At 40.6% G+C, this 24,477-nt stretch overlaps 1 protein-coding gene across 1 annotated transcript in view; it reads right to left on the bottom strand.

The window, feature by feature from the left end:
* The window catches only part of unc80 (unc-80 homolog (C. elegans)), a 54,949-nt gene that overhangs the window by 17,204 nt on the left and 13,268 nt on the right, over positions 1 to 24,477 (bottom strand). The window contains exons 12-35 of the mRNA XM_084713352.1: positions 22,995 to 23,263; positions 21,370 to 21,711; positions 21,157 to 21,288; positions 20,490 to 20,637; positions 18,378 to 18,428; positions 17,766 to 17,914; positions 15,977 to 16,140; positions 14,236 to 14,334; positions 13,805 to 14,013; positions 11,078 to 11,184; positions 10,320 to 10,473; positions 7,964 to 8,136; positions 7,193 to 7,405; positions 6,949 to 7,084; positions 6,291 to 6,424; positions 5,876 to 6,053; positions 5,559 to 5,768; positions 5,187 to 5,284; positions 4,698 to 5,099; positions 3,719 to 3,857; positions 3,308 to 3,489; positions 3,049 to 3,180; positions 885 to 1,071; positions 53 to 184 (exon numbers count right to left, since the gene is read on the bottom strand). Of these exons, the coding sequence (XP_084569478.1) occupies positions 53 to 184; positions 885 to 1,071; positions 3,049 to 3,180; positions 3,308 to 3,489; positions 3,719 to 3,857; positions 4,698 to 5,099; positions 5,187 to 5,284; positions 5,559 to 5,768; positions 5,876 to 6,053; positions 6,291 to 6,424; positions 6,949 to 7,084; positions 7,193 to 7,405; positions 7,964 to 8,136; positions 10,320 to 10,473; positions 11,078 to 11,184; positions 13,805 to 14,013; positions 14,236 to 14,334; positions 15,977 to 16,140; positions 17,766 to 17,914; positions 18,378 to 18,428; positions 20,490 to 20,637; positions 21,157 to 21,288; positions 21,370 to 21,711; positions 22,995 to 23,263 (4,140 nt within the window). The remainder of the gene's footprint in view (positions 1 to 52; positions 185 to 884; positions 1,072 to 3,048; positions 3,181 to 3,307; positions 3,490 to 3,718; positions 3,858 to 4,697; positions 5,100 to 5,186; positions 5,285 to 5,558; positions 5,769 to 5,875; positions 6,054 to 6,290; positions 6,425 to 6,948; positions 7,085 to 7,192; positions 7,406 to 7,963; positions 8,137 to 10,319; positions 10,474 to 11,077; positions 11,185 to 13,804; positions 14,014 to 14,235; positions 14,335 to 15,976; positions 16,141 to 17,765; positions 17,915 to 18,377; positions 18,429 to 20,489; positions 20,638 to 21,156; positions 21,289 to 21,369; positions 21,712 to 22,994; positions 23,264 to 24,477) is intronic.

Here is a 24,477-nt window from a genome sequence, read left to right on the forward strand (position 1 = left end):
ATTTTTTTTTAAAAATAAGCAAACAGAAAGAGTCGGAAAAGAGTTTTAGTACCTTCGGCGCTGGCCAAAGAGCGGACTGACCACACAGAACCCCGACGGAAAGAGTAGTTCCTGTGGGAGTTACTGGAGGCGCAGGAGGGGCTGACAGACAGACGGCGTGATGCCAGGTTCACCACTTCTTCTGCTGGCGGGATCAATGTCCAACATGACCAAAACAGATACAGAGAAACACAGATATCAGGACACAGAGCTTTCCAATTTCCACCCCAACTTCTGTATCTGTATTGGAACTGCAACAAAAAGTATACTGGCAGAAAATGGGCAATAATTGAAGTATCGTTGTAGCACTGTTTAACATAACAACCAGTCAAATGAAAACTTCAGAGAGCTTGTGTGCTCTGATTAATTTGCGATGCAATTAACATACCAGTCATAATTTAGTGTTAATGAGAACTCAGCTCCTGGCTGGACAGATCTTTCTCTAGTGGATCTAACATACGCTGATGTGAGGAGTTCATTCTGATTACAAAAAGTAACTGATCAATATTCTTCGGTGAGTCTACATCAACATTTAAGCAAAGAAACTGTGCTGTGTTTAATTCGAGAGTGGAATTTGCTGTGGTGGTACATGGAAGCCTGAACAAAAAATGCCAACAGTTGCTGGTTTCATGCTTCTTAAATGTGAGAATTTGATAAGTTTCTATCATACATGATCATAAACTTTATAGCTTTGGATTTCTGGACTACCATTTGGTCTCTGGTCTCATCACCTAATCAAGAGAATAACAGGCAGATAAATCAATAATGAAAATTATTAGTCATAACCCTTATCTATATGTGTATTAGAATCTAAATAATATGTGTATGTGTCCTGGCAGCCCCACCTTCTTCCTCCTGCTCAGGCGGGGGGCTACATGTGGGCTCGTAGCACGCCTCCTGAGCCACAGGGATGGCCGTGATGATGCTGGCCTCGCGGCCCAGACGCCGCTTCTCCTCCTCCTGCTGCAGGTTCTTCAGGATGTGCTCAGCCCGCTGGTGGGAGCGCGACACCGCCCGCGCTGAGAAGGATTTCTGGAGAGGGCGAGCATGGAGGGTGGCGTTGGATCAAACAGCATGGAGGTAGAACAGGAAATGAGGAAAATGCACATATTTATACAAAACTGACAGTTCAAATTTTTTGGGAAGGTGTGCGCACAGATATTATGGTTACATCTGAGGAGCATTTTGTGATGTAAAATGACCGGACAACACATTAATACAGTAACTCTCCTCCAGCACATTGATCTCATGCTCCAATGCTGTCCCGAGCATCATGAACAACACTGCTGATGTATTGAATAGGAAAAATTTCAATCATGACAAATTGTGACATGTATTCAGACTGGAATTTGGAGAATTTACTGTATCTTGTGTACAGTAAATGCCTCACAGCATTCGCACAAATGCTCATACACATACATATCCAAAAAGGCTGAACAGATGACATGAAAAAAATACACAGCAAAGTCATTCTCATCCAATGACCATGCAGAAACAGCACAACACACGCAAACTGTCTGATGCATGCTGTTATGTTTGTTCTTACAATCAGAGCAGAGTGCTAGAACACTTTTTGAGTGTGGTGTGTGTCACTGATCAAGATGCAACTATCTGGAATGACCCATTAAACTGCCACAGCTTCTGATCCATGATGAAAACCTAACCCAAATGGGCTAAAAGAAAACAACACTTCCCCGCCTGTTGTTGATGATCTGAGATAACAAGATGCATCAGCACAAACATCCGGACAGAAATACCAACTTACTATGGTATGGACTGACTGAATTAATGTGGAGTACTAAAAACAAAGACAGTTGATAGATAAATTATAGTACAGGTGCTCGCAGGTCGTCATCAAAATCTATTAAACATAGTTTGATCGTCATGCTTTTCAACAAAAAAAAAAAAAAACACAAGAAAGTGAAAGGAAACACCAAGAAATCTGTTTCACCACTTTAAATGACCGTCCCAACCTTAAAAATGTGTGACATGTACTTCTCTTAAACTAACAGATTTCTTGGTGCAGTTGTCAACAATACACTTGCATAGCAATAACAAATGTGTAAAAGTGAATTGTGTCTGTGTATGCTGTGGGGTAGGAAATGACTCACCAAAATTACATATATCTAACCAGGCTGATCATTTTTATTTAGTTTGACCACATTTTTGAGATAAGACATATCCGCCTTCACCCGAAAAAAAAGGAGGTGATCTGAACCTGATTAGTCTGCAGCCATGCAAGTGGCTCTGTGAGGCTGTACTTAAAGCTACAGATAATAACTTCTGTAAAAATAATCGTTTGCACATGTGCGGAAATTGTCACTATATCCTGCATGAAACACATATGTGAAAAAAAATCACTTCTGTGGCTCCTCCTAGGCCTGGCTGCATCTGCTGTACACCAGCAAAAGAGAAACCAATCGAAATCATTCCAATGATGCTCCAATCTGCTCCTCTATGTCTGTTTTTCTTTTCTTTCTTTCCTTGGTGTCATTTCTTTTATTTTTTTCTGAGTGTAATGCCACATGTCAGATGTCAACACTCTCAGGTGGGTAAGAAGATTCACAGCAATCCACAAAGTAGTAGTTGAGATATTTTAGTCTGGACCAAAGCAGTGGACCAAACAGCTTCCCAAAAACATTTACCCATTCATTAATCTGTATATCTCAAAACCTGGACAAACTGAATAAAAACAATCTGCATGGCTGGATGCCCTTGTAGGTGAGTGATAAAATACGTTTTGTAGGTGAGCAGACACTTTAATTTTTAATCTAAAGTAACCTGACAGCCCAACTCTGGATAGTTTGTTTGTGATGTCACATTCACAGGTGCTTTTCACAGTCAGTATGATTCACATAAAATATATAAAAACAATGTCCAAAGTAATCCGAAAATATGTGCACACATTTTAACACTACAAAAAATAAAATCTGACAGCCATTACTTGTTTTTATTACAAAAGTTACAGTTTAGTAAATAAAGCCCATGTAAACAGAGGTTCAGACTTACAGACTGGTCTTCATTGATCGGGTCCTGGACACTGCCTGTGTTCTGAGGCACCCAGGGGGGGTCGAATATGGGGACACAGGGCATGCCCAGTATAGGAGACGGCAGAGTGAAATTGATGCTGGGCGGAGGGATCTGAAAGAAAAGACAATACAGAACAAAATGGGTCAAAATAGCCTAATTTATTCTTGGAATAACCAGTTGTTAACCTTTCTGGATGACCTTTTGGAGGGATGAAGAACTTTCCATCAGTATTCTGTACCTTAAAGATCTGTTGGGCTCCCTCCTCCATGCGAGGCCACACCTGGTAGCGGAAACGCCACAGCGTGTAAAACTTTAGGATGGAGTTGATGCGCTGGCAGGCCTCCTGGTGATGGAACTCCGCCATCATCATTTCGGTCACTGCGTCCGGGACCTTTACTGCACACAGGAGGAACATGGCAGCTGGAGGGCATCCAGAGAGGGTGGAAGAGAGACAGAAATAAAAACAGGGAGGAAAGAGGGCAAGGAAAAAATGAAGAGGAGGAGAGGACAGAAAAGAGGAAAGTGGACGGAGAGAAGCATGTTAAGATAGAGGACAAACAAAAGGAAGGGAAGAAGTAAATAAAGAAAAGTATGTCATGTACAGAGGACACCCACAGGTCACTGCTACACAGCCTGATGGCCGACTCACCAGCAGCAGCCGCCATATGTTCGTCCACACTGAGCAGGAGTTCCCAGGCTGCAGGCTGGACGTCTCCGTACATGTCATCAGTCAGTATGGGAGCTGCTTTGATCAGGAGCGAGAGCGGAGCTGGTGACAAGCTCATCACCTGAAAGAAATACTATGACAAATCATTTTATATACCACATAAAACATAAAACCAATGTAAATTGTTCCACATGTAAAAACTATTTATACCATCTTGGTTACTTTAAATCTGTTTCCTTACTTTTTGTTCACCTTACCTGAACAGTTAGCATTATAAAATCCCAATGTCCACAAATGAGGACTTCCTCACTAGCAGTGTCCTAGCTTGTTACTATTGCTAAAATTTGTCAGACGTGTACACCACATCAAACTACAAATGTAACTAGGAATAACATTTCATGAGATTTTCTACCTGTTTCACTTTTATCTCAGTCTTGAGAGTAGTTTTTTTTTTTTTTTACAGAGATTGTCACCATCTTGTTTTTACACTGATCAGTGTGTTGTGTTTTGGCTCACACTAGGTGGCACAATAGAGTGTTCACTACTACAGTCAACAGGTCTGAGTTAAGCAGAATGAAGTATAAGGCGCAGCAAGACCAAAACATACTGTCCTCATATGTGGATTCAGGCTCTCTTCTCCTGCCCTTAAACCTAATGTGCCGGGTTTAAACCCTTACAACATAAAATATATCATGCCTCATATACATTTCCTGGTACCAGTTTCAACCATGCCTTGTTTTTAGATTGATTCATTCAATGCCTTACATTTCTTTTTACGGATTTGCAGGAACCCTGAAATCTAAAATGCTAGCAAAGGCTGAGAAATACATGTCAGTTTAAAATGTTTAAAGGATGTTTTATAAATTAGTAAATATGACTTGATAGAAAATAGAATGGATAGACTGTAATTTCCTCTCCTGACTTCGTCCATTATTTGAAAAACATGAATAAAAAACTCCACCTGGTTGCGGATGTACTTGAGCATGCCGGTATCCTTCTTCCCTTCTGTGTTGGAGTCAGTGGGTCTTCTCTTCATGGACGGCGTCCTCAGGCAGGATTTGTCTGAACACTGAAAGGAGCAGAAACTTTCATAAACCACCATGGAAATGACAAAAAAAAAACTATAAAACAGAACAAACAGATAAATTGTAAAACCCACCTCTTTATTCTTCTTGGCACGTGAACTGATGTTACCGGAAGAGGCGCTGTCCTCTCTTAGGCTGTCCACTGTCTCACCGTACACAAGCTTGATAGCGCGGACCAGACGGGCGCAGGAGCGGCTGTGGTGCTGGTAGCAGCGTGGGTGGCAGAAGTCTATGTGGGTACAGATGAAACTCTGCTGGTTGCACAGCAGGATCATGATCTGTGCCAAGAGAGAGGAGAGGGGGAGTGAGTGTGTAGGAAGGAAGACACCATATGCATACTTATCGACACATATTAAAGAACATACATGGAGCCAGGACATGTTGCGGTGGTAGTTGTCCTCTGCTCCTCCTGAACTCTGGCCTTCTGGTTCTATGCTGGGTTCACTTGTGCTGAAGGGACTGCCTGCAGGAGGAAGCAACAACATGCAAGTGTCAGAGGGAATGTTCAGATGTGGTGCAATGCCCAAACATCACTGAATTAACTGTGACATCTTGGGATTAATAATGCAAAACTACAAATTAGACTTGCCACTGCAAATGAGTCCATCTTTCCTCAGAAAAAAAAGTTTTCTATGCAATTTAAAAAGATTATCCAATGTCGGAAACAGTATTTTTCCTCTTTAGAATTCACAGTTGATGTCTATTCAAAGGTCAAAAACAAAAAACTAATGTCTTACCAATGTCAGTAACAGTGTCCCTGCTCTGGGTTTGCGAAAGCAGCCCCTCTTCATTCTCGGACTCGGAGTCCTGCCGGGACAGCTTGGTGCTCTTGAGGCTCCCTGCCCGGCGAATGGACGACAGAGAGCCCCCTTTCTTTACACGGAAACTGCGAGCGCCTTTGATCTGAAGCAGCCGGGAGCCTCCGATACGAATCTTGCGGATTGGTGCTGGAGAGGAGGGCAGTGGGGAGAGATCATCTAAAGTATTTATAATTATAAGGAGACAGGGAAGTGATAAAATCAAACATATTATTCTCTACGACACCAGATCTCACCTTGAGCCTCCTGTGTCTTCTTGTCGTCACAGGTGGTGTCAGACTTCAGCGTGTGGCTGCTGCTGTTTAGCGAATCGTGTCCGTCCTCGTCATCAAGGATGCCCGCAAAACTGATCTTCCTCTCGTAACGATGACGGCCAAGCTCTGGGTCCAGACGCAGGCGGCAGCTGTCCAGATCCTACAGGGAGTTCAGGGGTTTGTGGTAAATTTAACACATTTTGAAGACATTTTTATATTCATACTCTGTTTTCATGTCCTATTACTTTTAATATCTACTCAGACGATGACTTAACATCCTCCCAGAATCTCTAAATTTCATGATAGGTTAACATCTTTCCCCATTATAAATAACAATAGTATAGAAAAGAGATAAAGCACAAAGTAAATGTATGCACTTTTTAATTTGACTACTGACCACGAGCGGTTCAGTGCGCGGGCGTGGTAAGCAGGGAAAGGTCTCTCGGAGGAAAGTGGTGATTTCCAGCAACAGCTGGCAGGCGGCCATCTTTAGAGCAAAGGGGCAGCCACATTTCGTAGGATTTACCGTGTCTTTGGTGTTAGAATTGATCAAAAATAAAACAGTGTGGTTAAAACATTCAAATGTAACATGCACAGGTAAAACATTTTTAAATGAAATAAAGTGAAATGATGAGCTTGAAAGGTAATTCATAACCTCTGAAACTCAATGTCCACTTGTTAGTGGCTTTCAACTGCATCTTGTGGTCTTCCTCAACAGGCGGGAGTTTGCTCAGTTGTGTGTTTACCAATACCACAATTATTTCACATAATGACAAGTGATTTAAGACAGTCTACTGAAGAAGACCAAGAGGTGTAGTTAAAGTGCCAGAAAAAAACACAAAGAGGATAAAACAGATCAAATACATAAAGAGGACAATCTTCATGATTTTTAGGTCATGTTTAATGAGAAGCTTTTAAAAAAGTAAATTAAGACACCACAATTGTGTCAATTTTTTATTAAGAATGATGGATTATAAAGATTTTTTATGAAAAAAACAAACAAATATTTTATAAAACCCATATCATGAAAGACATTAAACACACTTCTGACTCACTGTCATCTAGATAGTCTTCCTCCTCGTCTTCTTTTCTCATTCTCCGTTTGGTCTCTTCATCAAAAATGTAGCCCAAGATGTTTGCAGGACTCTCGCTATCAGAGTGACAGAGTTCGCTGAGCCTTGTGCCGATTGCCTGGGCGGATAAAGAAACACATAAAGAAACACAGTGTTATACTTAATGAAGCTTTATTATAAAGTGATCAATATTAAATCAGATGCTTTTGAGGACTCTTTAACTCACGTCTCCCCACTGGCAGAAATGTTTGGCGGCGTTCCACTGGAGTTTCTGGTTTCTTTTGTTGCCCACAATAGGTGATCGACCCCTGGACAGGCCTCTCTTGGTGATATTCACGTGGTGGCCCTTCATCCACTCTGGCCAGTTGCCACGGTTGCAGCGGTGGACAAATCTGGCACATTCTAGGAAGAGGGAGGCTCGGGCCACGACTGGGGCTTCCTGGAAATTTAAATATTTGAATCATCAGTTGACTGAGATTCTTCAAGTCGAGTAGTCGCTTTTTTTGTTTGTGTTTTTTTTTTTTTATTAGTCAGAGTGCAGTGTACTTTAGGGAACATTTTGCTCCTCGCTTTCAAGCTGCTTTCCAGGTTAAAGTCATTGCCCAATGTCAAATTGTCCCATCTGTTCAGTGAAATATCTGCAAAGGGTACAGGCAGGCAGGACTCGACTGAACCCAGGGTGAGTCAACATGCACTTGTCCAACAGAAAAAGTAGTGGTGTGCAGATCAACCCAATTAACCCAGAGTGGGTGGGTTCAGACGGACTTTCTGGAAAATACCACGAGTTACGATGGCATGAATGTCATACTGAACCCTGTTCAAAAATCTGGCAATTCAACAAAGTGTTCCAGACAGTCTATATGAAAAGACAAGAACAAATAGTCAACAAATAGTTTTCATATCTAAGAGCCAAATCTGGTTTGGCTGACAAATTTCTGAGTCAGCACAGCTCGAAGTTACACTGATGCAGTAAACAAGAAATCTGTCTAAAACATACCAGGTCCAGAGCAGCAGCGAGGATGGAGGCGTCAGGTATGGTTCCCGGCTCGCAGCAGTTCAGGAGGAACTGGAAGCGTTTCATGCCCTGTCGAATAGCACCTAAATTCACCACATTCTTGTTCTTCATGGCCTCCTGGCTGGCTGCTAGACGCTCTTGAAAACCGTGAGGTCCTGAGGGAACGTATGAACACAGAACAAAAGAAGAGAGGAGAAGAGGAGAGAGTACAACAGAACAAATGAAGTGATTCTTTGTTTTTTTTGAAACAAGCATATTTGGGTGTAAAATCGCCAAGTGAAGACTGCACTGAAGAGTACATGTAGACATTGCATGAAGCAACATCACCATCCAGGACATTTAACAAAAGCACTGAAGGAGCCACCAACAAATGAAGCTGAGTGAGAGATGGACACACAGCCACTGGCAGTGGTTACACTCGAATTTTCAATTTATTATGTGACAAAAAACAATTACATGAAGAGTAGCGAAAAGACAAAAATATGCATGTCTCTTATACGTTTATATTTTGTATAATGAGGTCTAATAAATCACATTGAAATGACAAGTGTAACCGCAGCCGTACAGAGGAAAGCTGTATGTGGATCGTTCTGTTTTATCACTCGACTGATACTCAGGCATTGGAAAATACCACCAGACATCACCACAGAAGAGACGGAGAGAGCACTGACAGCGTCATGCTTGAGCTAGCACAGCTCTACAGTAGAAAGATGGTTTCAGAGATATGAGTTACACCCACACACACCTCCTTTTCTCCCTTTCCACTGTGTAAGAAGTGGAAGAAAGAGGAAGGGGTTCGTCGTTGAAGAGGACAGGACAAGTGCAGAGTTGGACAGAAGGGAATGTGGACTTGGTAATACAACACACAGCTGCAGAGGAAGGGGGGGGGGGGTCTACTTTTTAACTGTAATGCCAAAAGCCTCTGCTGTTGAGAATGACAAAGACAACACAATCTCAAGCTATTTGTGACCTGAGTCTAGAGAAGAAATGGAATTTTCAACACATCTTAGTGTCCGGCCTTGTGATCTTCTTTAACTAGCAACAACATTTAGGATGTTACACAAAACACATGTATTGCTAAATAATTTTAAAAGCAATTTATGTTTCATCACACAAAGAAATAAATATCACTGCATTGATGGCACTTCTGGTTTTAATACGCAGGGATGGATAAATCTGCAAGCTGGCCCTGGGGCTAATCTATTTTATTTTATTTTTTTCAATTTATCTGTAATTTGTTTAATTGCTGTAATATATATATATATTTATTTTTTCTCCTCTTTTTTTGTTTTGTTTTTTGTGTCTCTGTGCATATGTGTGTATGCACATAAAAACAGGAAATTTGTTAATTTTAATTTCATTTTTTAAATAACCTGTAATTACTTTAATCAGCACCTTAACCTCTGAGATCTATGCACGTCTGCCATTACATTTTCTCCCTATTGTAATGCTGCTAAAATTCGCTCTGTTTTAGTAAAGTACACAGTACATGCAAATGATAATTTTATCATTGTTTTAATGTTTTATTTTATTAATTGGTGACTCTATACAACTGTTAGAGTCACCAAGTGACTGAGTGTTTTTAATTAACAAAGATGTTTTTTCTTGATTATGAATACAAGTTTTTATTTATTAAAGAATGATTATGTAATAGGGTTGTCAATGGTGTTTGATACTTTTTCAAAACCACGTGTTTCAAATGTTACAATATCTGTAATATCTGTAGTATCAAAATAATGTTTAAAAAAAATGATCTAAGTGCTCATTCAATACCTCAGTAGACTCTGCCTGATATTTGGCTGCAGTAAAACCATACATTGAACAAAACACTATTCCTATTTTGTGTACCCAGGATTTTTTTTGTCATGGATATTGAATAAGATATCAGGTAATCTTTTTTTTTTATTCTTGTACTGTATCAAAGTCTAGAATTCTGGTATTGTGACAACTCTGTTATTTATTGTGTTAAATGTTACATAGTTTTGTTTTAAAGTGCCACAACTGCATTGAACGTGAACTTTTTTTTGTGGCAGACTGTTAATTAAACAGATCCTGCCAAACTTCCTGAACAATGTATTTTCACAAACTAGACACTGGTGGGTTGAAAATAAAACATTCAGGCTAACAGAGTGGAGCAGGCAGCTATTCGGCAGAGCTGACATGGAGAATGGCGGACGGGAGAACTGGCAGAAGAGAACAGACCACAACTTGCGAGGCGAGACAAAGACACGACACCACATGGACAAACAGAGGCAGGGACAGGAAGAGAGAGAGATATAGACAAAAGGACGATGGGGCGTGGGTGGGCAAGGGGCACCCCAGGGTGGGGGAGGTCTACCATCTTTCTCTTCTGTGTGGTGAAGCTTGGATGGATTCCTCCTGCCAGACCTCCATTTACCGAGCCGCTTGAAGAAATTCTCCTCCTCATCCCTGGCGTACTCCGGCCCCACAGCGCCCCCTTCTGACAGCTTCACCGCACTGGTGAACTTGACCTACGACACAAACACACACAGAAAATATTGCCACGCTCAGACAGACCAAAGGGTCACGATTTTCACTTTATTTAATGTTTTTTGTCGTCACAGCTTGAATAAAATGAGCGAATGAATAAATAAGTTTGAAATTATTTTGGCACATAGTATTTTAATTTATTTTAAAAGATAAAATCTGTAAATTCATGCTCAGGCACATAGAAAAAGGTCTAAACTTGTGTTTCCACAAGGACAGAAGTAATGAGAGCACAAAAGAATGCTTGAGGAAACTATCTTTTGGGATTCTGTTTCCTCTCCATTATTTGACAGACAGCTGAATTAAGCTTGACAGTTAGCCTGCCATGGTGCAAGCTATGTCAGCGGTTATCATGGTGACTGAGCCGAGATTCCTACAAGCCACTGTCATTGAACGGATCTCTCGCTTAAATTAGCCAGACCTCAAAATATCCCACGCTTTTCAAAGACAGACACCAAAGACATTAATGGTAGCTAAGTTCCTGGCTATGTTAATCTATTCTCTTACAATTGCAGCATAATATAAAATTAAGTAAAAGATTTTTTTCTTAGAATGGACAGGGTTGTGTTGGCTGTTCGTCCTCCCGACCTTTGAACTTTGACGTATGAAGGAGAGTCGATCCACTGAGCTGATATCCAGCAGGTCCTCAACACCATCAGTCAGTCCAGAGAGAGACGAACGCTTCAGCCAGTTGCCTGGAGACACGTAAATAAAGAGGGGAAATAAAAAACATACATGAACAACCAATAGTACAGAACAAAGGAAGCCACATATGTACTGTACACACTGGGTTATGAAGGCACGTACACATGCACACACACAAGGGTTGGGTAGAGGAAGCATTCCCTCATTGTTATTGTACATGTTCAGGGTTTTTAAACTCACAGAGATTCACAAACTTCATTCAAAATAACACAAAAATGTACACAATGTTTTTGTCGCTTTTTATAAGACAATAATAACAAAAGACCCTTGTCGAGTGGTATTTGCAAATATGGTTTCATAGGATACTGTTGCAGAAGCAGATGCCAGATGGATGGAGTACACCGCTCTATAAAGGCAAAGAGCCAAGAGTCACAACAGAGGCAGTTGTTTTCAGGCTGGCGGACAAATAAATAATAGATAGAAAATGCCTTCATTTTATGCATATTAAGGCTGATGATTTTAGCACAAAATATTGCTGCCACAAAATCTATATGTCTATAAAATGCAGATGTTATGTTTGGATAATGAGCAGGGAGTGTGAGGTGAAAATACAGTAAACTGTCTTGTCCTTTTGAACTAGTTTAAGATTAAAATAAAGATTAAATGTGTCTGTTGTGATATCTGTCTGTCAGCATTTTAGGTTGATATTTATGAAAACTAATATAATAAATCTACAGTAAACACATTTAAATATGTGAATGCAACCACGAGGCTGCAAAAGCACTTACTGCAACTAAACTAGCTGACATTTATAAGCTTTAGCTGGACTTTAGCTGTTTTTTCAATTACTAGGTGTGCAACAATTCACTCATGTATCCGATGCATTGGACTTTAATGTGTAAGATACGAGTGCATCGGTTCAGACATTAATTGCATTAACTGAATAAAGATTCACACATTGCATTGTCTTGTATTGCATCATATCGTGGCAGAGTTGAATCAAATCAAACTGAATCGTTGGCTATTTACATTATTTTTAACATTTCTAAGATATATCGTATCGTCAAACATGTATCAAGATATGTATCAAATCTGTCTCAGTCAGTGAGATACACACCCCTGTTAATTACTGATAGAAACTGAATGTTTAGCTTTAGTTAATAATAGCAATGGCTACTACACCAGCTAGCTGTTGATTTAGCTTAGCTGTAAATATGTTTGCCTTTGCAGGGCTGTATATGCCAGGAGAAAAGTCTGTGCAGCCCTCTGCAGCATCTTCTGCAAATACAATTTGACCCAGGTCTGGAATTTCGTGCACATTTGGGAGAGATGACCAACACGAACAGAAATGACACAAATACTGTATGAAGATGGTTCCACATCCACATACGTAAGACAGAGAGAGTGAGTGGTAGGCGGACAGTCCCACGGCATGCTAAGGCACAAAAAGGAACACAAAACAGACCAAAGAGATGAAGTGACTTGGCCTCTCGGCAGGCATCGTTTCAATGTTAGACATACAAAACACATCATGTTAGAGTGAATTTCAAACCACTGCTGGGACAGCAAATGCAATGAGGTATGGTCATGGAAATACATACTGGTAACAGATCTGATATTAAAAAAGAATGATTTGGTAGCAGTGAAATCAGTCAAAGGTTCCCTGTCTGTTAGCATGTACATTACAAAAGATTCTATGACCAAAACCAGACACTCTTTCACATAAAGTCATTTATTTAGCGATTCAAGTTGGTTTGTATTCACATCACTTGTTAGGGGGTGAAAAAACTGTTTGCATGTGTAGCTTGACATAGTTTATTTTAATTATTTTACACTATGAATGAACACTATGTGTATATATATAAATATATATGCATATATGTAAATATTACTTAAATACATAAATAAAGCCTATCAAATAAATAAATCCTGAAATAAATTAATGCAGCACTAAATATAGAAATACATAAATATATATACATGAGTCAGTATAGTTCAATCAACAAAGGATTTAGTCATTTGAAAAATGTTTTTTTTAAATAAAGTAATACCTTTAGTAATTTCAGGGGGAATCCACCATTTATTTATTTCAAGGGACTTGTATGTCCCTATGCTACATTTATTTAAACAGCTAAAAGTAGTCCTCCAAAAAAAATCCTATTAATTCAGTTAATGAACTACACTGACTCCTTTACATACTTATATTTCCATTTATTTATATATTTATTGCCTCATTTATTGATTTCAGGATTATTTTCACAGCTATATTTATTTATTTCATAGGCTAATATTCATTTATTTATTTAATCCCTTTGGGATTAAGAGGTTACAGAAGATGAATGAATGATCTACTCAAAATAAAACATCCCTTTTTTTCATAATTATGGTCTTGTGTGATCATTAACTCTGAAGTTTATTGTCAAAATGTAAGCATTAGTCTAAGTGAAGCTAAGTCAGATTTATTGAAGCATTAGTATATGTACTTTTTTTCTTTTCTTTAAACTGTTCTTTTATCTGCACTTTTGTTACAAAATAAGAAACTGTTGTTGCAATGACACTGGAATCTCAAATCAGTTTACTCAAAAAGGGCAGACGACTAGTCAACTCTGAGTGAGGATTCAGACCTGTGTCTGATCAGAGGTAGGCTTGTTGCATCTCGACTGCTCTTACCAATTGGCAGCTTCAGTTTCTTGCGGAGTGAAATCCGACGGGATCTGGAGCGGGAGCGCCGGTCGGTGGTGGTGCCGGAGTGAGCGGTGGTGCACTCTGAGGTGTCCTGCTCTGATTGGCTGCTGGTGTCGCTGGCAGCACTCTGCGACTTGAACATCTTCCTCCAAAAATCCTTCCTGCCCAGCAGAGCACCTGGGATCTGTTCATCACTGGAGGTGCAGAGAGAGAGGGAAGGAAAGTCAGATTTTAATATTTGCATGCAGATACAAACCTCAGCTTTTTGGAAATTTGAATATCTTTTAGTGTGACTTGTTCTTTATTGTAGGGGCAGAGGGAGCAACAGGAAGAGTTTCCCTATTTTGAGCAGAGAAATGGCAGCTGGACTCGACATAGATGGTGCTATATGGAGATGCTGTGAGGTGGACACTCACTGTTCGGGTGTCTGGGGGGGTCTGCTGGAGATGTAGCTGCGACACTCATCTGCAGCACTGGACACCTGACCCTTCTCCCCGGACACACCCGCCTCTGACCTGCACACACACACACCCCAACACACAGACAGAGCACTCAGGCCACCTGATTCAGACACCGACTGAACCTTCCTGATGTAAAACGAAGATTCACTGTTGTTACACTTTTTTGATCCCTGGTGGGAAAACTGTCCGCTGCATTGAACATTAGTCATATATACTTACATTCAAAGTAAACTTCTCTGACAAATCAACTGTCACTATTAAATTTGCAGTGCAGAACTTTTGTCTCCTGTTGTGGCAGTGAGAGTAATTACATGCATGTTGTTAACACATGCCTCTCAGTTTCTGTTGATTGGCTTAATGAGCATTGTGTGAGCTCATCTCCACTTCAGATTCAGCAATCCTCAACTAAAAGCCTAAAGACAAAACACGACAAGTAGCCATTTCAGTGTTTTCAAACTTAGCAATAAAATAACACTAGAATTACCGCCTCTCGGTTGCATGCCTCTGCCAACCAGTGAAGTTGCAGATTACATCCATGTCTGTCCAGACTCCTGTAATATATGTAGTGTGACTGTTTTTTTGTTTTTTTTTTGCAAAAGGAAGTTCTCACTGTACATGTGTGATTGCAGTGAATAATTTCCAGTGAGAAACATGCTGTCTTCACTCAGAGACTATATTTGCTGAGGAGTACAGAGGACTGATAGAGAGCTGAACATTATGATGTCACAGTGAAGTTGACCTTTGCCCTTTTGGATATAAAAAGTTATCAGTTAATCATTATATCCTATTAGACATTTGTGTAAAATTTGATCATAGTTTGCATATTAATTATTGAGTTCTGGCCAACTTTGTGAGACCACAGTGACCTTTGGCCACCAAAATCTAATCTAGTTCATTCTTGAATCCAAGTGAACATTTGTATCGTGTTTGAAGAAATTCCCTCGAGGCATTCTTGAGATATCACGTTCACAAGAACCCGAAAACATAATATAGCAGTTGCTGGCGCGGAAGCATAATGAAGTCATAGGTGAAAGGTACTGTCATCTCATACGGGGCCACGTCAACATTCAAGTGCTGAAATAATCTACAATATTTCTGAAAATGTACTTTTTTCCATTACTAACATATTTTCATCGCATTTTAAAAAGATGCAAACAGCAGTTTCTTTCTTTCTATGAAGGGTTAGTTTACACTGGTATGAAACAACTATAAAAAACAATTAAATAAAACAAAGTTGTTTTGTGGGCTGGATTATATTACATTTTTGACACATCGCGAGACCCCTGTCATAGGTAGTTCCATTTATATTTTGCTGGTCACATGATAAAGCAAAAATAGTGGAAGTGCCTCCTGGCAGGGCTGCTGAATATGCAACAGACATAAGAACATCAAATCAGTCACTCAAGCAAGAAAAACAGATGCAGACAGGACAGAAAAAAACATAAAATAAATAAAAACAGCCAGCAGTGATGAGAAGCGCAGCGCTGACTTATCAGTAAAGGAGAAAGTAAGACCTTACACAACCAATCACTGTGATTGGATGAGAACTATTTGGTTAATACTTATCAGGGGAAGGGTTTTAAGGCTTATACTCAAGGCCACTTAAAGAGGAATGAACTGTTGCAAGACATTTTTAGTAGATTTAACAACACAATGACGTCATCAAGACCATTTCTGGCCACTGATTGGCCAGTACCTCCTTGGTCCAGGCTGTTTGGTCTCTTCCTTCTCTTCAGGCTTCTTGGTAGTGGTGAGCTTCTCAGCGCTGTCCAGGAGTGCACTCAGTGCCACCCTGCGAAACACATTTCCATGGGCCTCCTTTATGAACTGCACCAGCTGGCGGATGTCACAGTACAGACCCTGGGAAAGACGGGGGTGGCAAACAAGTGAGAGTGAGAGATGTGTGAGTCGGATGGTGTGTGAATGAGACGACAGAAGAATAAAAAGAAAATGGACTGTTTGGAGCTCAAATCAGGCTAATATTACTTTGCAGTTAGCATCAAACAGTGCGTGTTTCCACATGCATGCACTGTATGCTTAAACTGATGGTGTTTTTGAGCTTGCTTGTTTGTTGAGGCACCGGCTCCAGCTTGTGAGTGGGTGGCCTCTGAATCTGTGCCATAATAAAGCCTGTCTTGAAAAGTGTGTCATCTTCCGCCAACGTACGCAAGTCATGCCAGCCCCAAGGCTTTTGAGGCACCACCAGTGGCCATGGTACCTCAGTGCTCTTATAAAAGTCATCCATATAGATTTATCAGCAATGCGCGTAATATTTTATTAGTAAGTTAGATTGAAAAAAAATGTCATTTGCAGAATAGGAAGTATTTTTGACTAATTTAGGGATGTATAAATACTGGCTTGATATATGAATGGGCCAGCTGCAGTATATCTAGGTCAACATTTCAGGTATTATCTGTAACATTTTCCACATATAGACTCATATCAATCATCACTTACGACCCACTAGAAGTGTGTGGTGGTGTCTGTACCTGCGGAGACCGTGTCCTCTGCCTGTATTTCCTTATTTTTTCTCATTATTTTGCCATGCTAGGAATGTTACACTAAGCCAAATCATTTGTCTTGATTCTTGACTGGTATAAGCCTGTCATTGGTTGCTTGGTTCCAGGCGTCATCATGGCATCTGCTATCTACATTTTCAAAGTTCCCAGGAAACAAAAACAACCTCCCAGCTGCAACCAATATGCATAAAATGGTAAATTTGCGCCTGGGAAGCTAATGGTATAAATGTAAACAAGCTAGCAGTTGTTGTTTTCTTTTACAGTGATGTAGTCATTTTAATGCCAGAGCTCTCCTCCTAATATGTTCCACCAAAACAGTTCCCCCTTGACACTATTTTGTAGCAGCACCATCGCTGCACGCTGGGCTTAGCCCCCTCGCAAAGACGTTGGAGATTGGTTTTAAGAAATGCAGACAAGGCAGAGCATTTTTTTCCATTATAGCAGAATATGCATCTGTGGAGCCAGAAGGATGCTGTACAAACACTCCACAGTAATCACGTGAGACATAAAAGAGAAGTCACACACTGACTTGGTAAAAAGGTAGACAAATTGCCCAGCAGCTCAAAGCACTCTCCCATTCACTGCATATTAAAAACAAGTAGATGGTGCTTGCATCATTTAAAGGTCCCTTGTGAGAAGACTTACCTCTTCTAGCAAAGAACTGAGAATAGCTCAAGTTAGTGTCTTTATTCTCAGAGTGAGATTAAGTACACTTCATGTCCAATTTATCATGTATGACAAGGCATTAATGAAGGCGGTGTAAGTGATTGTTCTTCAGGCTCAGTGGAAAATGAGCCATTAATAATTCAACTACAACATCCTGCATGAAGAAACATAAGAGTCTGAACAACTGATATGTGAAGCGCAGGCTGAATCAAAGCAGACCTTCAGAGGCTGACAGAGAAAATAAAAAATAAACACGGACAGAGCAGGGCAGATGGACGAAGGATTTCACACACCACTCACCAGGTTCTCAGGGCTGTGCAGCTCGTGTGTGGTGGAGGCGCAGCGGGTGATGAGGGACTTGAACATGCATCCCACCACCACCGCCTCCATATTCTGCGCCACGGACTTGTTGTCCCCCGTGGTGAAGTTGTTCCCGAAGCCCGCCTTGTCTGGAAGCAACAGGGAGGCGGGAGAGACCACGGATCACACAGGGGGTGGTTTAGTCAGCAGGGGGAGAACATTATTGACAGCTGACCAGCTTGAGTATAAACATTGAGCCCACAACAGGGAGGGAAGGGAAGGGCAAAGGAAAAGGGTCCATAAAGCATATGGGGGAGAAGCAAACTGAAAAGGATTCTGGGTAGGGGAATACATGCAAGTGACTAAGGCCTGCTATAAAATCATACAATAAGGGGCTTATTCTCTTGGTCCAGTTAGATGAAACTTAAATAAACACCAGATTTAATCACACAAGTCTAAATTTTGGAGTTGCAGGCGAGTTTTGTCACTTTTGGAGAGAGTGAGGGGTGTAGCAATGGAAGCGGTGCCTAGGGAAGGGTCTGATCGGGTGAGTATAGTCATCTTATTGCTAATATTATTGACTGTTATTGATTATTGATCATGTGTATCTACCGATGTTTCTTTTTTTCGCCCTCCTGGACCTCTCACCTGCACTGCCGTACTCTGCAAGAGAAAAGAGGCGGGGCACAAATTGATTGACATCAGGCCAGCACAGACATGTACGCGGTGTCAGAAAGGACGTGGCACCCCCACCTCGGCAAAGGAGGTGAACTCGAGACGCACACACACAGATTGCCACGCGCAAAAATAACACACACACACGCACACAAACACACCAAAAAACTAAACAAGGTGCCCTGTTCACTTTCAGAATTAAAACACTCATCGGTTCAGTAACTTGCCAATTGCACAGTATTAGAGTTACTGTGTAAAAATGGTTAAAATTTCAGTGCAAAACTGAATTGGCATGTACAATGTGTCTCAATGCTCAGCAATAAAGCCACTGATTGAGCAGAGATGTAATGGGCAAAGCTTTGGATTGGCAAGTGTACAGAATGGATGAGTGAGTAAGGAAGGTAGGATTCGGCTCGTTGAAGTGAATGAAGAAAAAGTGGGAAGATGGAGGCAGGAGGAGGACAAAGACAAAAAGGGACGCAGACAAGCGGGAACAAGTGGAAGGAGGAAGGGAAAAACAGATATATAAACAGAGATAGCGCTGGAATGCAAAGTCGAAGTGCGGGGTGAGACAGCGGTAGTGCAATTCAGCTTTGTCAACCACACTGGAAAAATTCAAACTTTTTATTTCATATGACTCTGTAATGCAGCACCTACATCAGACCTCTGAGTGTGATTTAAATTTGAGTGGTTAAAACTGTACAGTAATGCTGAAACTCAATTAATTGACAACTATTTTGAAAACTGATTAATCGTTCAAGTCATTCACTGCTTCCATCATCTCAAATGTGAAGATTTGCGTGTTTCTTTCATATCACTGTAAATTGAATATATTTAGATTTAATACTGTTGTTCAGCCAAAACAAGAAATACAGTAAGACATCATGTTGAGTTCTAAGACATTGTGATGGCCATTTTAAGTCAAGCTAGCTAGATTTGGTCCAGACTGGAATATCTCAAAAACAACTGGATATGGTGGTGATCCCTTATCTATGGGTTTAGCATCATTATGAGGTTAACATTTTCATTCTTTTACTAAAACTACTATTGTGGATGACTGCCCTGAAATTTGGTAGAGCCTCATGTTCTCCACAAGAAGCATTTAAAAAAAACATCATGGGAAAATTTGCTTGTCTGGTACCACTTTATTTAGAGGAGTGTGCATAAAACAGACACAACATCATCATAACCATGACATGGCATAAAATTCCTTAATGTTCATGACAGTGTCATATCAGTTTAATGCATACCCCTTCAAATAAAATGTTATTTTTGTCCAATACTTGATTTAACTGACTTAAGGTAAAGTCAGCATGCCAACACGGTCACAATAACACTGCCAATATGCTGATGCTATGCAGGTATTATGTTATGACGTTCAACATTTTAGCCAGTTTTGTTTAGCCTGTTAGTATGCTAACATTTGGTAATTAGCAAATGTACAGCTGAGAATGCTGGGAATGTTGATAGTTTTGATCAAAGCAATGCAGAAATTTTCAAAAGTTAGCATGCTAACACGGTAAACTAAAATGATTAGCATGCTAACATTATACCCATGAAACAGGCATCATCCCAATGTTCCCAGGGTCCTTTGCTCCCCATCTCTATATGTTGTAGCACATAATGGGTTAGTTTAGGGGTTAGCATAGAACATAGAACCCTAGGAACATGGATGGGTTAAAGATGTAAGATCCTTCATTGTGATCACGTTAGCACACTGATGTTTGTGTTTACCTCACAGTACAGCCTCACAGAGGTGCTAGCATGGCTGACTCTGACATTTTGTAGACCAAACAATTAATCATTAAGTGCGAAAAATAATTGTCAGATTAATTGATAAGAAAAAAATCATTAGTTGCAGCCGTACTGCACAGAATGGTGACAATACTAACTTTTTGCAGCATGAATCCTAACCAGAATAGTATCAGCATTCAAAACCAATGCTGGTCAAACCCTGATGCACCCTATTTGTGCGTTTGCTATCAGCGCATCATTTTTTTGTGTCAAGATCTTCATCTGGTCTCACTCACGCACACACCGCATACTTACTGTCAGTAATGGGCTCCATGCAGAAGCCCAGCAGTGCATGCAGGAAGTCCACAATGTTATTAAGAGAGTCTTTGTTGACATACTCCCGCATTGTCTGTCGAAACTGCACTTTGTCCAGCTTGTAAAGGCTGGTCAGGCAGTTCTGGGCCTGAAAAGGAATGAATTGGATAAAACAGAAAAAAACAGGCACCAGGCATTATGAAATATTTACCTGAAGATTTGTCTCAGAAATAAAACAAGAAGTATCTGTGCAGCATCTTTCTTTGCAGGACTTGCTATTTTTTATCACTTTTCATTGATTCTCATGAAATATATCAGATGTCCAGATAGCATTTTATTTGTCTTATACAACTTAATCTAATAATACAAAATATTGATCAGCATTGAAATAGAACTGCAGCTGCTGCGCACTGAAGTTAGAAACTCTCTTGCTGGATTCATTTCAGTTTCATGAAACTTTTATTGCACCAAAGGAGCAATACAGTTAATAATTCATAGAAAATGAATACATGTCAGGCATCGCAATGTGTGCTGATTTGTTGAAACTGCACACACACACACACACACACACACACACACACACACACACACACACACACACACACACACACACACACACACACACACACGGGTCAGTTAAGGAAAGAGTCTGGAAGAAGAGTCTGACCTGCATCCTGAGGCGATCTCCAGACAGACCGCGGTGTCCCTCGCCACAGCCGTAGGCACAGCCCAGCGACTTGACTATCTTTATCAGCATGGTCAGAGCCAGGCGGTGGGTGCTGAAGCTGGAGCCCTCCTCCTGTTTTATAATGAAGGACACAAACATGAACACACAGCAGCTTTATGTAAATATATTTAGATATCTGACATCAGAACTCACCTTTTTATCATTATCCTTGTTATTCTTCACATCATCCTTGCTCCCCTGCCCACTCCCTCCGCCACTTCCCCCTCCTCCTCCACCTCCGCCTCCATCTCCCCCTCCACCTGCTCCTGCCCCAGGGACCGCTCCGCCTCCTTGGGCGCCTCCGCCGAGGCCCTGACTGGATGGGTCTTTGGCTCGGGCCTCCTGGTTCTCTTTGTTGTCGGGCTTGGACAGTTTCTTGCCCATGCCAGGCACCACTCCCAGCTGCAGCAGGCAGTCGATGATGTTCAGGGCCACGTCGCAGATCCTGGAGCTGATGTCGTGGCTGAGGACGGCGTAGAGAGCCCGCAAGACAGCCTGACGTACAAGAGGGAAGGAAAAGAGGCCAAAACAACCTTGTGAAATTGCTTGTTTTGTCGAACCAACTCTACAAAACCAAAATTTATGGAAGGGTAACTTTGGTATTTTCCATGTGAAGCCTATTTTCCCATGTTTTTGAGTCTAACTGAACAATGGGGACAATAATTTTTGAAACTGATCCAGTATTGAAGGAGGGCACTGCAGCCAGCAGAAACAAAACTATGCTACAGCATAATCCCACCAGGCAACTGTGCATTTGCTTGTTTTTGCCATTGATAGGCTCAGATTGTTATTGTAAGTGTCTGACAACATTATGGAAAGGATCTCTACAGAGAGCAAGATATGTTTGTTTATCCAGAGACAGCTGGTTTGTGGCTCTCATCAAACGAACCAAACTCCCTTGACAAAACTGTAATTTTATCATTGTCATCTTCACCTTCATTCAAACTCCACATAAACAAAATAAACCTCAACAAAAACATCTTGGCTCGTCTTTTCACTGTTCCAACAATCATTCTGGTTGTTTGGTCGAAATAATAATAAGCCAGAATATTTTCACATCTCATGCACTGAGTAAAGGGTTTATTTGAACAACCAGAGCTGGTGACAGCTGGAGCAGTGGAAAGATGAGCCAAGATGTTTTTGTTGAGTTTTATTTTGTTTCTGTCGAGTTTGAATGAAAGTGTGTCTCGTCATTTTGGTGAGAGCGATAAATTAGCTGTTTCTGGTTAAGCAAATATGATCTTATTCTGCAGAAAAAAAGGGTTAGATACCTGAAATAGCAATCTGAGCATGTCAGTGGCAAAAACAAGCATTTTTAATGAACTAACTTTGACAGACCATAGCTGCCCAGAGGGGTTATGTTGTAGCTCGTTTCCCTTCTGCAGCGCTCTCCCTCAATATTGGACTAATTTTAGTCACTTAACACAAAAAAACGTGGGAAAATAGGGCCCAGGTTAGTTATTCTTTAAATTCAAAATAATACACAAGTGACAAAGAGGGAAAAAAACAACCAGAAAACAAAATGGAAAACCTTCATAAGCTAGCAATAAATTGTATTATTATTATGTTGTATTAATCATCAAAACAAAGCAGCAAATTTGACATTTTCTACAATTGTCACGACCACAAGAGTGAAAGGAAAGCATCAAATTCAGTTTGGATTCCCTCTGGTGTCATCGCTGTTTTATTGGAGGAGCAGAAGGTCAATAACATGCATAAACTGTATCTGCCCTCAGGGATCATTTACTGTCTGTTTCACTGAATGATCGAATACTCACTGTTAGGTCCAGCATGCCATTCTTCAGCACAAAGTTATTGGTCCCCTCGATGTTCTCCCCCTCCTCCAGACAGGAGTAGTTGATGCAGGAGTCGGTGAAGCTGCGCGGCAGGTTGGCGCACGCCAGCGGCTCCACAGGGATCTCGGGGACGGTGACAGGGTTACACAGTTTCTTCATATGCTCGGTGAAGAAGTCTGCGTAGCCGACGTTGAAGGACGCCACTGTGGTGTTGAATGCTGCCATAGTGATGGTGGAGATCTGAGAGCGAACTGCGGGTTGCAGAGGGAGGCAGTGAAGGAAAGGAAAGTTGGATTACAGGAGGCAACCATGACCTTAAAGTTATCATGGTTTTAATAACTTTCAATTTAATTTAAGGCTTCCAGGCATAATTTAAGGCTTAATTTAAGTACCAAGTGCACTAATCTTGGTAATAAAAACAAACTTAAGACATAAAATTGAATTTAAGAACCATAGTTAATGTTGAGATCTGTGACTAAAATTTAAAGGTTGGTTAAGACACTTAAGGACACACGGTCTAGTTTATATTTCACATCATTTTACCAGCTTAAGAACACAGATGCAGCTCTAATTCTGCTTCATTGTTTTGGCAACGCCTTTCAGTATTACTGAAAGAAAGCTTTGTGTAAAGACAAATACCTTTTGAAAGGTTAGAAACTGCACATGCAGCAGATTCTGTCCTCTTTCTTCTAAATGCAGGGTTAGTTGAAAATGCTTGGATTTACACAGCAATAAAAAGGTCCCTAAATGTGCTTGGATTTATCCTACTACTTATTTGTCCTTGAAAAGTCCTTGAAATGTCTCATTACAAGAGTGGCAACCATTTCAATTATATGAACATTAATAACAATAAAGAAAAAATACACTAAGCTATTATTAAAAGTTGTGCAATTAATATTTCTCAATGTATTCTGAGGTTTTATTCTGTCCTACTGATCATCAGCTCTCTCCTGTAATTATCTTCTGTTCTAGTCAACCTAATAGTGTGCATGTGCTGCAGTGGAGAGCAGAGTCTCCAACGCCAGCACTGTTATTTGTATGTAAATTAGCATTGTCACAGGAATATTACTGTTATATAACCCTGTCCTATTTCTGCGCTGCTCAGCAGGTCTCAGTGGAGCCAGCAGCGTCTGGCATTTGTTGAGGCTGATGGATTCTAATATGATTGTTTTCAGTTGTGTATTTTCAGAAAAAGTGTATGTTTGATTTCCTCTTGCACTCTGCCAGCCTCTGCTGGAGCTGCACAGAGGATTTTGTGTCATCTTGGTATTGACCTTAATCACTGCTGTATGCTGACTTAACTTTTTTGTTTCTTCTCAAAAATGGCTATTTTTCTGTTTTTATAGTTTACTTCACCCAGCACAACTATAATGATATCATCTGTTTTTCTACTAATCTGTTTGATATCAAAAAGTAATAGTAGAAAATCCCGTATTATCAGGAAATGTGGCAGCTCTAAAAACAC

The sequence above is a fragment of the Lutjanus erythropterus genome, chromosome 24 (assembly GCF_056507025.1).
Source record: "Lutjanus erythropterus isolate fLutEry1 chromosome 24, fLutEry1.hap2, whole genome shotgun sequence".
Lineage (NCBI taxonomy): Eukaryota > Metazoa > Chordata > Actinopteri > Lutjaniformes > Lutjanidae > Lutjanus > Lutjanus erythropterus.